Source organism: Myotis yumanensis, unplaced genomic scaffold (assembly GCF_028538775.1).
Source record: "Myotis yumanensis isolate MYYU_CA2020_CCGP unplaced genomic scaffold, mMyoYum1.0.hap1 SCAF_13, whole genome shotgun sequence".
NCBI classification, from domain to species: Eukaryota; Metazoa; Chordata; class Mammalia; order Chiroptera; family Vespertilionidae; genus Myotis; species Myotis yumanensis.
The window spans coordinates 9,766,227-9,780,661 of record NW_027223764.1 but is presented as its reverse complement, the minus strand read 5'-3'; the positions used below and the strand labels follow the sequence as shown (position 1 = coordinate 9,780,661).

At 36.5% G+C, this 14,435-nt stretch overlaps 1 protein-coding gene across 2 annotated transcripts in view; it reads left to right on the top strand.

Annotated features, from left to right (window-relative positions):
• The window catches only part of NHLRC2 (NHL repeat containing 2), a 43,925-nt gene that overhangs the window by 7,386 nt on the left and 22,104 nt on the right, over positions 1 to 14,435 (top strand). For both annotated transcript variants that reach the window (XM_070432223.1, XM_070432225.1), the window contains 3 exons: positions 335 to 790; positions 5,129 to 5,250; positions 7,884 to 8,013. In XM_070432223.1, the coding sequence (XP_070288324.1) occupies positions 335 to 790; positions 5,129 to 5,250; positions 7,884 to 8,013 (708 nt within the window). The remainder of the gene's footprint in view (positions 1 to 334; positions 791 to 5,128; positions 5,251 to 7,883; positions 8,014 to 14,435) is intronic.

Genomic DNA, 14,435 nt, shown 5'->3' with positions numbered 1-14,435 from the left:
AAGTAACAAGAGTTAAAAAATGATTGGATTGGAAGACAGCAGAAGAGGTCCAACATAAGACTACTTGGAGACTCTGAAGAATAAAATCGAAACAACTGACCGGAACTAATATCTAAAGTTAGAATCCAAGAAAATGTTCTAGAAATAAAAGAAACCTTGAATGTTAATTTTTTTTAGACCTGTGTTTAAATGCAGTCCAATACACACACTAATTTAGTTCTGCCTTTTTTGTTTTTTTCCTCTGGACTATTTATATTTAATGAGCCAATGCCTAATATGTGGATGATGCTATTCAGGCTTTAATATTTCATAATATTTAACTTCTTCCATTTAGATGGTCTTCTGATTGTTGGTGTTCACTCGGCTAAGTTTCCAAATGAAAAAGTCCTGGATAACATTAAGAGTGCTGTTCTTCGATATGACATCACCCACCCTGTGGTTAACGACGCAGATGCCAGCCTTTGGCAAGAACTGGAGGTGTCCTGCTGGCCAACTGTGGTCATACTTGGACCCCGTGGAAACATGTTGTTTTCGTTGATTGGAGAGGGACACAAAGAGAAATTGTTTTTGTATACTTCAATAGCTTTAAAGTATTACAAAGACAGAGGCCAGATCAGAGCTAATAAAATTGGAATAAAACTCTATAAAGATTCTTTGCCACCTTCACCATTGCTGTTTCCTGGCAAAGTAACAGTAGACCATCTCTCTAAGAGATTGGTAATAGCAGACACTGGACATCATAGAATTTTGGTCGTCTGGAAGAATGGACAAATTCAGTACAGCATTGGAGGTAAAGTTTGTTTTTAATTATGATATGTAATGTATTTTTAGTGAAAAAAGTTCAAAGAAATATATTGAAATTTATAAATAAGAACTAATTATAGCACTATACATTGACTTTAACGTCATGAAATTTGTTAATTAATATATAGTACCTAAAGTAATCTCTTCTCCCTCAAAAAAACCCCTACAAAACCCCATTCAAATCAAAAGGAGGAAATCTTTAAGTTAGTAATTTTTAAAGTATATTTGTATATCTTGTTTTTTCAAAAAAACTACCACACTTAATGTATCTTATGAAAGTACTAGTGCATGAAATTTGTGTACGGGGGAGGGGTTGTTCCTCAGCCCAGCCTGCACCCTCTCCAATCTGGGACCCCTCAAAGGATGTCCTACAGCCAGCTTACAGGGATCGGGCCTTAACCGGCAGTCGGACATCCCTCTCGCAATCCAGGACTGCTGGCTCCTAACCGCTCACCTGCTTGCCTGCTTGCCTGATTGCCCCTAATCACTCTGCCTGCCAGCCTGCTTGCCCCCAAATGCCCCTCCCACCAGCCTGCTCACCCCCACCTCCCCTCCCCACTGGCCTGCTCACCCCCAACTGCACCCCTGCTGGCCTGCTCACTCCATACTGCCCCCCCTCCGCTGTCCTGATCACCTCCAACTGACCCCCACTGATGGCCTGCTTGCCCCCAACTGGTCCCCGTGCTGGTCTGCTTACCCCCCAACGGCCCCGCCCCCCACCAGCCTGATCACCCACAACTACCCTCCCCTCTTGGCCTCTAACCGCCTCTACCTCGGCCCCGCCACCGTGGCTTTGTCCAGAAGAACGTCCGCAAGGTCTCCTGGAAAGTCTCCCAGTCTAATTAGCATATTACCCTTTTATTAGTATAGATAGAGGCCTGGTGCACGGGTGGGGGCCGGCTGGTTTGCCCTGAAGGGTGTCCCGGATCAGGGTGGGGATTCCCTTGGGGTGTGGTACCTAAAGTAATCTCTTAATGTATGGTACCTAAAGTAATCTCTTCTCCCTCAAAAAAGCCCTGGGCGAGGGGCCTGTGGTGGTTTGCAGGCTGGCTACGCTCCCTTCAGGGTGGGGGTCCCCACTGGGGGGGCGTGGCCAGCCTGGGTGAGGGGCTGATGGCTGTTTGCAGGCCCTCCTTGACCGGAGGCCACAGCGGCTGGAAGCAGGTATCTGGGATTTATTTATCTTCTATAATTGAAACTTTGTAGCCTTGAGCGGAGCCCACAGCCAGCCAGGGCAGGTGGGAAGCTTGGCTTCCTCCATCGCCAGGGGCAATCCAAGCCGCCTGTTCACTCCAGCTCCGTGGCTGCTGCCATCTTGGTTGGGTTTATTTGCATACTTGCTCCTGATTGGTTGGTGGGCGTGGCTGGTGGGTGTAGCGAGGGTACGGTTAATTTGCATGTTTCTCTTTTATTAAATAAGATTACAGTAAATTCTCACTTAACATCCTCAATAGGTTCTGCAGCTTCAAATGAAAAAACATATAACAAAAGAAATTTTACCATAGGCTAATTGATATAAAGAAGAGTTAAGTGCCTGTGGCATACTATCAACATTATAATAAAACAATTCTGAATGTATTTGAGGACCTACTGTATACTCTATATACATTTTGGATTTGGGACATTTTAAATGGAAGTATTGTATTTCACTTTCCATCAAAATATAGCCTTATCTTTTTTTTTTCCATATCTTTTTTTTTTTTTAAGACCAAGACAATTCCTTAGGAACTTGAGACTTAGATTATAAAATAAATAACCTAGGATTTGTATATAATTTTCTTCTTCCTTCCATAAGAACTTACTCATACATCTAGATCATTTCCCTTTGGGTTTAGCAAAATATAAGTATCATTCAAGCATGGATCATTTTGTTTCATATCTCTCTGATCTTAAATCTAAAAAGGGCTCTTATTTACATCTACATAATTAATAAAGTCTTATTAATTTAAAAATAATTTATTATTAACAACATATTAATTAGAGAGAAAAGTAATTCATTTCTGCTGCCCACTTGAGTAACACATACGGCATAAAACAGACATACTTGCACTCCTAGTGCAAATAAACTAATCATGTTCCTAAACTCTGGTGCTAACCTTCATATGCCAAGATATTATTCCTATAGCTCTTGAATTTTTTTATTTCTTGTTGTTTTTGTTAGAGTATGTGTGTGTTTTATGTTGTTTATTTTGTTTTAGTAACTTAGTATTTTGGTTTATGGCATGCAGTTATGAGAATTGTTACTCAAAATGTTGTAGCAGGTTGAATTTAAATGGTTAAGAGAGTTTCTAATAGATTCTATAACTTTCAAAATAGTATAGGTAAATATTCTTTTTGTTGTTGTTGTTAAATAGAGAAAACTAACAACAAGCTAGCTTTCCCAAACATGTTTTTAGGAATACTGTTATCTTGTAATAAATTAATAGTTATTCTAGAATTTTTGAAAAAGAATTCTGTGTTCAGCTACACCAGGAAAAACTAGTTAGATGTGGTTTAACAAATTTTTTGTTTGTGATGGTTTTACTGTACTTCTCATATCTTTTACTCTGCTAATGTACCTCATGAATATCCAAGAGACTTTATAGTGCACAGTATCTTAATTTGAAGTGACCACAATTCTCTCCCTTTTTTCCTCTGCAGGGAACTCTCACCAACAATAGTAATATTGCTAATAATAGTAATAACAGTAAAACTGTCAATAATAGTAATAATGTTAATATGATAGTAACACATTTACTTCTGGCATTTTTTACTTTTTTAAAATATATTTTTATTGCTTTCAGAGAGGAAGGGAGAGGGAGAGAGAGACAGAAACATCAGTAAGAGAGAATCATTGATCGGTTGCCTCCTGCATGCCCCACATGGGGCATATGCCCGGACCAGAATTGAACTATGACCTCCTGGTTCATAGGTCTATATTCAACCACTGAGCCAGCTGGCCAGGCAACTTCTGGCATTATTCTAAGTACTTTACCTGTATTAATTTATTTAGTCCTCATAGTGCTGTGAGTTAGGTATATTATTAGTTCCATTATACAGAAGACAAACTGAGACACAAAGAATGGTCATCAGCTAAGAGATATAGAGCTGGGATTTAAATCAAGTCTTTTGGGCTCTTGAGTTTATGTTTCTATCCACCTGTCTTACCTCTTATGGACAGTGGAGTTTTGCAAAACATAGTTTGGAAATGCTTACTTAGACGCTTTGAATGGCTTGTCTGGTCAAAGAAATAACAATTATATTTTAATTACTCTCCACTCTTAAAACTCCACATGTGTTACAAAAGCTGAGAAGTAGGTTACTAGACCAGTATCAAACTCTTTATTTTACAGTATCTATAAGGTATAGAACTTTGTGGCAAAATGAAATAGTAAATGGAGGATTCTTAACCTAGGGTTCATGGACTCTTAAGAAATGCTTGAATGGACTTGAGGATCTAGGAACCTCTTGAAATTATTTGTGACATTTTATGGGTATGTGTATTTTTCCATAAGGAAAGGGTTCATGATTTTCATTGTATAGTTAACCATTCAACAATTTGGGGTTTAGGGGTGCCATTCCCCCGTGCAGCTGAAAATTCACATGTATCTTTTGACTTCCCCAAAACTTAACTACTAATAGCCTAAACTACCAATAGCCTACTGTTGACCAGAATCTTTACTAATAACATAAAGTCAGTTAACACATATTGTATATATATATATATATATATATGTGTTATATACTGTATTCTTACAAAAAAGTAAGCTAGAGAAAAGAAATGCTATTAAGAAAATCATAGGGAAAAATACATTTACAGTATTTATTGAAAAAAATCCACGTAGAGAGCTTCTTTGTTTATTAGATGGAATGCTGCCTGATTCATGAATCATTCAATAAAGCCAAGTAGATTTTTAAATTTAAAACAAATGAAAAAAATCCTCATATAAGTGGACCCATGCAATGCAAACCTATGTTGTTCACCCGTCAATAGTATTATCAAATGAGCATATCTTCCCAAATTGTTCAATCACTCATCTAGATGCTTAAAAATTAAAATTATATTTAGTTCTTTCAAATGTAGGTAACAGATACTTAAGATGCTTTTAAAAGTATTTTCTTCCGATATATGTTACTGTAAAGTACACTAGTAGCCATTATCTAATACACCCTGTCACTAACAACACTTGTTACTCTTGAGAAAAACAGATATATTAGGAAACATTTTAGTGTTCAGATAGAAACATCATGTTATTTATATTAAAATCTCGGCTTTAAATACAGATTTTCTTTTGGAGGATTTACAAATGGAAAAATTTTGTCTTATGGCTATCTTGTCTTTTAGGGCCCAATCCTGGAAGAAAAGATGGAATATTTTCAGAGTCAACTTTTAATTCACCACAGGGTGTAGCCATAATGAACAATATCATATATGTGGCAGATACTGAAAACCACCTTATAAGAAAGGTAATTTTCCATTTTAAATAGTTTTATATTTCCAATCAGAAAAACGGATATTTACTTGCTACATTAAATATTTAGAGTGAGAAGACGATGCTTAAGTTCCTCAAATCATTCATATTCAGCTGTTTTCACAGGTGCTGGCTTTAGTTTTATTCTTCAGTATCTTGTTTTTCTGGATGTCAGCGTATAGTTGTCTCAGAAGATAAACCCTCAGTCAAGTCCCCTTTTTTTGCCCTTTGTTTCAAAGTCTCATGCCTAATCACCCCAAAGCTCCTCGTTTTGAGATATTTTCCTAACCACTATATACAAAGTGGTGCTTTGTCCTTTTAAAAGTTAAATTTTCTGAAACCTAGAAAAAAAATCATACCTCTTCCTGCCTTCTCTTTTTTGCTTTGCCTACAAATACATATCAGTCAATAAGTCTTAAAAGGTGTTTTATATCTGAATAAAAGTAAAGAATCTTGTTTTTAAAAAATGAGTTAATCATAAAGGTAAAAAATAGTTTTCTGATCATTTATTCCAGCTCCCTAGAGGTAACCAATCATTATTAAATTTTGTGTCTTTTCAGAAATTTCCTACTCAAATAAATTTATAATAAAAAGACTGACTCTAGACTAGCAGTCGCCAACCTTTTGGACCTCGCAGACCAACAGTGGTCCGCGAGCCACTGTTTGGTGACTGCTGCTCTAGACAATCTTTTTTTAAACAAATGGTGGAATCCTATTGTACTTACATAATCTTCTGCAGTCTTTTTAACTTATTTATCTATATTAGTCACATGAATGATATGACTGCATCATATCCATTGTAGAAGTCCTTTTTAAACATTCCTTATTGATGAAGATTTTTGGCTATAAATCAGTGATCTTTAGTAGGTTCCTGTCTTTTTCTAAAGTCTACTAAGTTGATCTAATCCATCATGCCTAAACATACTGTTTCAGATACTTTCTTGATTTTCTTGCTGTTTCTTTGTCTATTGATACCTATGCCCATTTATTTGACAATATTATCACCTATTATACATATAATAAAAAAACATGTGTAGAACATATAATATCTACTGTAATGAAAATCTCCATGAGGCCATGAAATTCGGTTTCCTTACCTCTGAAATCCTAAGCACCTGGAACAGGGCCTGGCCCACGGCAGGTGTTCAATAGATATTTGTTGAATGAATTTCTGAGCAAAGAACATCTATTTAATGATGCATTTTCTAAAGTGTATATTTCTCTTAATATGAAAAGGTGTTCCATGAAAAAAGAATTTTATGGATTTATAAAATAAAGCAGATTTAGTTCTTTTTCGAGTCTTGGAGACTGTCTTTTTAGAGACTTTAATATGCTAATGTATTGTGAATACATTGCTGGGGGTATATGTGTGTAGTATTTCCAAACTTACTTGATCAAGGATTACTTTTTAGACAGAATTTTTCATAGGTCTAATGATTTCATGGTATATACTTTGGAAAAAAAAGTGGTTTTCTGTTGTTACTAAGTCCTTAAAGTCAGTATTTAGCAATATCATTTTGGGTTGTATGCTTCTTTAATTTATCATATCATAGATATCTAACAGGGTATTAAAGTAGTAAAATATTTACCCTGCAATATTCAGTGAATACTTGTCCTTTTTTAATTGTCCATTTTATCTCCTGATTTAGAACCCACAGGTTTTAAAGTATTGACTGTATTTCAAATACTTTTTAAGTAGCATAATCACATATTTAGGTTACCCTAAGTTATTTTTATATTATATGGCTTAGTTTAGTGTCTGCAAATATAGGACATAAAGTGGAATTATTATTTCTTCCTCTCTTTTAAAAAATGTTTATTGTATTTTACTTTTGTTTAAACCTCATTAACAGAGGATTGGTCATAATCTTACATTGACAGTTCACATTTTTCAGTGCAGACCTATCTCTTGTTCAGAATATTATTTATTAATTTATAAATTCCTCTTTATCCCCATTCCCATTTACCCTGCATAAATACACCCGCAGGCAGTCATTCTCTACTCAACTCATATGTTTTTATTTGCATCTGACCTTGTAAAACATGTAGTGTTTTGTGTGCTTGTTTTTTAATAATGAAAAGGACTTAGTTTTGTGCTTTTGAATAACAAGATCACCCTATGCTTAATTAAACCTTTTTTAAGCTTTTAAAGTTTTATAAGATAGTAGACTTTATTCTTTAGAGCAGTTTTAGATTCATAGCAAAATTGAACATAAAACACAGCTTCTTTCCCCCTATCCCTGCAAGACTCCCTCACCATCAGCCATTCCACACCAATGTGATACATTTGTTACACTTATCGAACCTGCACATCGTTATCATGCAGAGACCATCGTTTATATTAGGGTTCACTCTTGGTTGGCACATTTTGTAGGTTTGGGCAAATGCACCATGACATGTATCCATTGACCATTGTAGCATCAAACAGGATAGTTTCACTGCCATAAAAATCCTGTGTTCCGCTTATTCATCCTTCTTTCCCCCTAATTCCCAGGGATTTATACTTTTTTGTTTTTAAAGAAAGTATTTGTATTGCTAATACCTTCTATATGTTTTTATTAAAAATCTTCATGTACAAAAGAAAATAAAAGGTAACATGCATTGCATACAACATATTCCTTTCTGTAGATTGACCTAGAAGCTGAGACGGTGAGCACTGTAGCTGGCATTGGTATTCAAGGTACAGATAAAGAAGGTGGAGCTAAAGGAGAGCAACAGCCCATTAGTTCCCCATGGGATGTAATTTTGGGATCATCAGGTATGTAAACTTCTAATACTTAATATAAGTAAACATTGTTTCATAAATGTAAGATTTTAAAAAGATGCTGGGGACATTCATTTGGACTAATTCTATTGCTAGTAATTTTATACTTTTATGCCTGTGTCTTGAGATTTATTGTATAAAAGCAAAGCCAGCAGTAATGTATACAAGATGGAATATATTTTATATAACATGTAACATTACACATTATGTTTTATGCACAAGATAGTATATATATTATTCTGAATTAATGTTAAAGAATCTCAGTTTAGCTGCAGCTTTCAATTAATGTAGCTGTGAATATTCTTAAATTAGGATTAGTTTCAGAACTTCAAACAATTATTCATGAACTATACCATTTAACAATGTCCCTTTTTTTCTAGTTTGAAAAAGAAATTAAAAAGTGACAGTTGCTTTTTTTAGATTATTAAAATTTGTATTGAGCCATGATAGCTTCTTTTGAGCAATTTGAAAAAAACACTTTGCCCTACTGTATTATGTAGGTATTAATAATGAATAAGATTGACATTATCTTTACAATCTTTGTTACCTACATTAATTGACTATAAGATGACCCAGGAGCATAAGTCCATATTTCTCATTGGCCCTCAGTGATACAGGGATGGTTATCTACATATCTACAACCAGAGTAATGAATAAAAGTAAGTTAGTAGAATACACTGAAAATAGAATTTGGGACTAAATGGTTTGGATGGTCTTACTATATTTATAGAGTGAACTAGAGGCCTGTTGCATGAAATTTGAGCACTCGGTGGGGGCGGGGAGCATCCCTCAGCCTGGCCTGTGCCCTCTTGCAGGCCAGGAGCCTTTGGGGGATGTCCAACTGATGACTTAGGTCTGCTCCTCACCACCCGTAAGCCAGGCTCAGGGCTTTTGGCTGAGCGGCACTCCCCCTGTGGGAGTGCACTGACCACCAGGGGGCAGCTCCTGCGTTGAGCGTCTGCCCCCTGGTGGTCAGTGCACATCATAGCGATTGGCCATTCCACCATTCGGTTGATTTGCATATTAGCCTTTTATTATATAGGATAAGCATCAGTTTAGTTGAATGGCTTTACATCTGAGATAATTTTTTATCATGATGCCAATTTGCTTATAATTCAAAGACCTTGATTTTTTTTCATTTAACATTTTATAGAGTTTTTAATATTCATAAAATAACTGAATGAATTTTTGGTACTACCTGTACTTAATATGTATAACTTGGAGATTTTGCACAAGTTCTTTTTGAGATTTTCCTTTTTGGAATTCTGTGTCACAATAATCATAGTGGGGAAGGAGTTGGGGTGGTAGAGGGAGCAGTACGTCACAGGTGCAATCAATAAGAACATAGATGATCTATATATATAAAAGCCTAAGCAACCAAACAACTGGTCGACTGGTTGCTATGATGCGAACTGACCACCAGGGGGCAGATGCTCAATGCAGGAGCTGCCTCCTGGTGGTCAATGCACTCCCACAGCCGGCCAATCTTCCGTGACTGGCTAACCTCCTATGGGTCCCCCCCCCGCAGCCCTTCCTCCTTGCCCCCCAGACCCCCGATCGCCTGCTAGACTGAGGGACCCCACCCGTGCACAAATTCATGCACTGGGCCTCTAGTATATATAGAATTTGAAAACTGATAAAAAACTAACTACAACTCAGTCTTTTCATCACTATGCACAAACAATTCTAAATAATTTCAGGGTTAAAAATATTCATTCCCACTAGGATTTACCACTCCCGCCTCCTTGCCACTGAGCTATTTCAACATAAACCTTACAGATGGAAAAATAGTCTGAAACATACCTGCAGTAAAATAGTCAAAGTGGATGAGAATTGTTACTTTGGTGTGCTGTTACTCTCCACAAGGAAGAAAAGTGTCTGCCCTTAGTGTATGAGCCCCCAATGATTTATAGCTACTAGTCCATATAGAAATCAGTAATTAATTTTTACATTTTGCAACTTATAGCCTGTAGTTACTGTATCTGTCAGTAATTGTCACAATGCTTCATAAGAAATCATCCCAAAACTTAGACAAATCTAAACCTTATTTCTCACTCACATATGGGATCAAGGCAGAGTCTGGGCTTGGTTCCAAAATGTTTCTTTGGGTGCACATCTCCATTTGTTTCTCCTTCTCCTTGGACCAGTAGCTTCCTGAGATATTCTTTTGGCAAAAGGCAGGAGCACAAGAGAGTAAGCCCAGCTACACATATTGAGCCTTAGCTATGTCATGTCTGCTTACCTACTGTTATTAAAGCAAGACACATAACTAAGCTCAAAGTTATGGGGCAGGGATAGACACCTTGCCTACAATGAGGCTATGTCAAGGGTGTGGGTATCTAATATTATTACAGAGGAGTAAAGAATTGAGACCAGTAATTCAATCTGTCACATATATCAGACTTTATAGGGCTTATAAACAGGATGTACTTTATTGGATGCTTTTCTAAGTTGGATTTATTTAATGGCCAAGGAGTGCTTAAATATTTTGCTAGGCTAAAAGTTTTTCAGGCATACTTTATAGCATGGAATTTCTGGTTGGTTGTCTTGTATTGAGAATGCACCCAAAATGCTTTCCAAGGAAAATCTTGGCTCTATTGACAAGTACTCCCTCAGCTTCCAGCTGGAGTGACATGCAATCTGAGGATTGTGTCATTACTAAGCTCAGTTTTCAGTAAAGGAAGCGAGTCCTACCTTACTTAGCTCAACAGGTTTTTATAAGCATGTGGTTCTTCATTTGACTTACAGTTTAAAATAGCTTCACTCAGGTACTTGGCAAGAGGCGTATTCTTGAATACACTTAAGTTCAACACCTTCCAAATTCCTGGCCAAGAGAAAAAGGTTTCCAAGGATCAGAAGGAATCTGTTGAGTGAAAAAAGCTACAAAAGAGCCTACACTATGATATTTTTTTTACAGAAGGTTTAGTAGTAAGCAAGACTAATTATATCTTGAGAGATCAATCCAGACTTGGTAAAACTGAAAAATAAGAAAGTGAAAAAAAATTTTTTAGACTGGTGGTTCCTTCCCGAAAGAGGAGGGGTTATAGTCATAAAAGGATGCACGAATGTTCTTTATTGAGCAAGGTTGTTTGCATATGGATGCTTAATTATTAAACTTTATAATGCATCCATTCATATGCATATTTAATTAAAAATTAAACCTTACAAAGGAGCAAAATAGATTAGGTAAATAAAATGAAAAATAACAAGGACCAATACATAGTTAAATATATATACCCTATCAAGAGACCCAGTTAATAAATAATGGGACTTGAAATACCCATTATACTATGTAAATGTGTTTGTGTATTTTAATTCTGAATACTTAACCTAATTATGCCATTACAGTGATAAAAGCATTATCACTCTAAATATGGTCAGAACTACACAATGTAAAAAAAATAGTTACTAGGTACAATATATTCATTTTCAGCAGAAACTCTGCCACGTTTCTAAAATGCATGACTTCACTCTTGCCAGACAATAACTGGAGAGATTTTTCATCCTAAAGTTCAAAACCCCACTCGTCACTAAGTAGACTTTACCTGATTTAGAATCATTTATAGAAAGGATAATATGCCTGAATCCCATTAACCTTTCTTGGCCTTTTAATCAGTGTTTTCCCTAGATAGAAGTTTAGCTGTTCTTATACAACCTTTTATGATCAAAATGTAACTATTTAGTATGTTAGTCTTATAATCTACAGTGTTGGTACTTAAGTGCTTAGATAATATGGTTCTTGGAGTTTCGTTAATATGCTATAAAATACTATACAATACATTTATCCTCTAAAAATAATCAGATGATACAGAATTTTTGAGGAATAAATTTTATACAATGTAACTGGTGAGTGAAAAAAGCAAGTTACAAAAGCTTAAACTAAAAGCAGTTGTATTTATAGGCCTAAAATTTGAGAGATGATTCTTGTACTATCTTATCACATTGAATTGTGTTTGCAAGGTTTTTTAAGTCCAATTAATGAGGTATAATTTACAGAAAGTAATATTCACCCTTGTTAGGTATGAGTTATATGACTTTTGACAAACACATTCAATCTTATAACTATTATTGCAATCAAGATACAGTATATTTCCATCACCCCAGAAAGTTCTCTCATGACCCTTTGCTCAGTCTTCCTCCCATCACCTCCAACATCCTCTCCAGCCATTGGCAGCAGTGCATTTCTTATGCCTGGTTATTTCATTCTGTACAATGCTTTCGAGATTCATTGCTGTTGTTGCTGGTATCAATAGTTGGTTCTTTTTTATTGTTGAGTAGTATTTCATTGTTTGGCTGTGCCACAGTTTATTCATCAGTTGATAAACATTCCAGATGCCTCTAGTCTACAGCAATTATTAAAGCCTGTATAAACACATGTGTATAGGTTTTTATGTGGACATAAGTATTTATTTCTCTTTGGAAAATATTTAGGAATGAAATTGCTGGGTCATATGATAAATGTGTAATTTTATAAGAAACTGCCAAAGTGCTTTCCAAAGTTGCTCTTTTCTTAACAGTCCCAAGAGTCCTGGGTTAATATTGCTTCTGCCTAAAGAACTTCTTTAACATTTCTTGTAGCAGATGGCTGCTGCCAATGATTTCTCTTGGCCTTTTTTAGGGGAAGGGGAGTGTCTGGAAAAGTATTCAGCCTTCATTTTTGGAAGGTATTTTTACGCCATATATGTCTGGGTTGACTTTCTTTTTTCCTTTGGTACTTTAAAGATGTCATTTGATTGTCTTTTAGCTTACATAGTATTAAATAAGAGGTCTGATTTATTTCTTTTCCTAGTTCCTTTGTGTATAAAATGTGTGCTTTTGCCCGGCCCTCATGGCTCAGTGGTTGAGCATCAACCTATGCACCAGGCAGTCATGGTTCGAATCCTAATCAGGGTACATGCCCAGGTTGCGGGCTTGACCCCCGCAGTGTGTGTGGAGGGGAGGTGCAGGAGGCAGCCGTTCAATGATTCTCTTTCATCATTAATGTTTCTTTCATCCTCTCCCTTCCTCTCTGAAATCAATAAAAATATATTTAAAAAATAAATATAACAAAACAAAGTGTATGCTTTTTTTCTGGCCACCTTCAAGATTTTCTCTTTGGTTTTCAGCAGTTTGATATGTCTAGGAGTTATCCTGTTAGAATTCTTGAGTCTATGATGTGGTATGATGTCCTTCGTTATCTGTGAAAAAATTCTCACGCTTTATCTCTTTAAATATTTTTTTCTGCTCCTTTCTCCTCTTTCTGGGATTTCAGTTACTCATATATTAGACTCTTGATATTATACCCAGCACTTTTTATATACTGTGCTCTTTTTATTTTACCCTTTTTTTCTCTTTGTGTTTTAGTGTGAATAATTTTTATTGATTTATCATTAGGGTCATTGTTTCCTCAACTGTGTCCAGTCTGTTGATGAGATTGTTGAAGGAATTTTTCATCTGATATTTTTATAGGATTTCCATATTACTATTTCTTAGATTCCATCTATCTGCTGAAATTTTTTTACAAATTTAGGTATGCTACCTTTTTCTCTAGATTCTCTAACATAGTAGCATAGTAATTTCAAAGTCCATGTTATATAGTTCCAGATTTCAGGTAATCTTTTAGTCTGTTACTATTGATTGCTTTGTTTCTTGAAAATGTGTGGGGGGTTTTTGGTGTTTGGTTTTGATGAGGGTTGGGTGCGTATTTATTTGGGTGAGGGTTTGTTTTTCTTTGCGGGGGTGGGGAGGCAGGGACAGGGAGGAGGTGTGTGGAATTAGAGGGGCTGAGATCAATAGTATTTATCCAACTATTATGGGAGGTTGAGTCAATGTAGTCAGAAGCTGGGCTGGGTCTGGGTGTTATTATTGCTGTGAGTTCTGTCAGTTCACCATAGCTTTTGAATTCCTTTAGCTGTGGGCTGGTGTTGCCTAAGCATGGGGACCTAGGGGCCGGGGGAGGGGGGTTCCACCTTGGCTTTCCGTCATCCTGTACAGCTGAACCACAGTGGTTCTCTTTCACTCTTGCAGCTGCATGACAGGTGACCTGTTGCTGTTTGTCATTCTCTAAGGGAGTGTTCTCTGTTGTTCTGAACAGTCTCAGTCTTAGGACCCCTGTACAGTGTCTGTGGTCCATGAAAGGAAATGGGAGCTTTTTTTTTTTTTTTTTTCATTGTTTCTGTTCTGTTTCTCTCTGGCAGCCAAACTCTGCCTTTAATCTGTGAGTGGTTTTGAAGAGTTTCCTCCTTTCCCTCCAGCAGTGGGGAACCCGTGCTTGGTGTCAGTATGGAGTCTTTGACCAAAGACAATTTCCTGCCCCTCTCCCAGAGATGAAGAGATGTTTTTCTTCTGCCCTCTTCCAGTCCTCAAATTAGTCTTTTCCTGTGCCTAGGGCTTTGTCGCTTTTTCCTAGTGGCTTAAGGCTTTGCTTCATAGGAGGT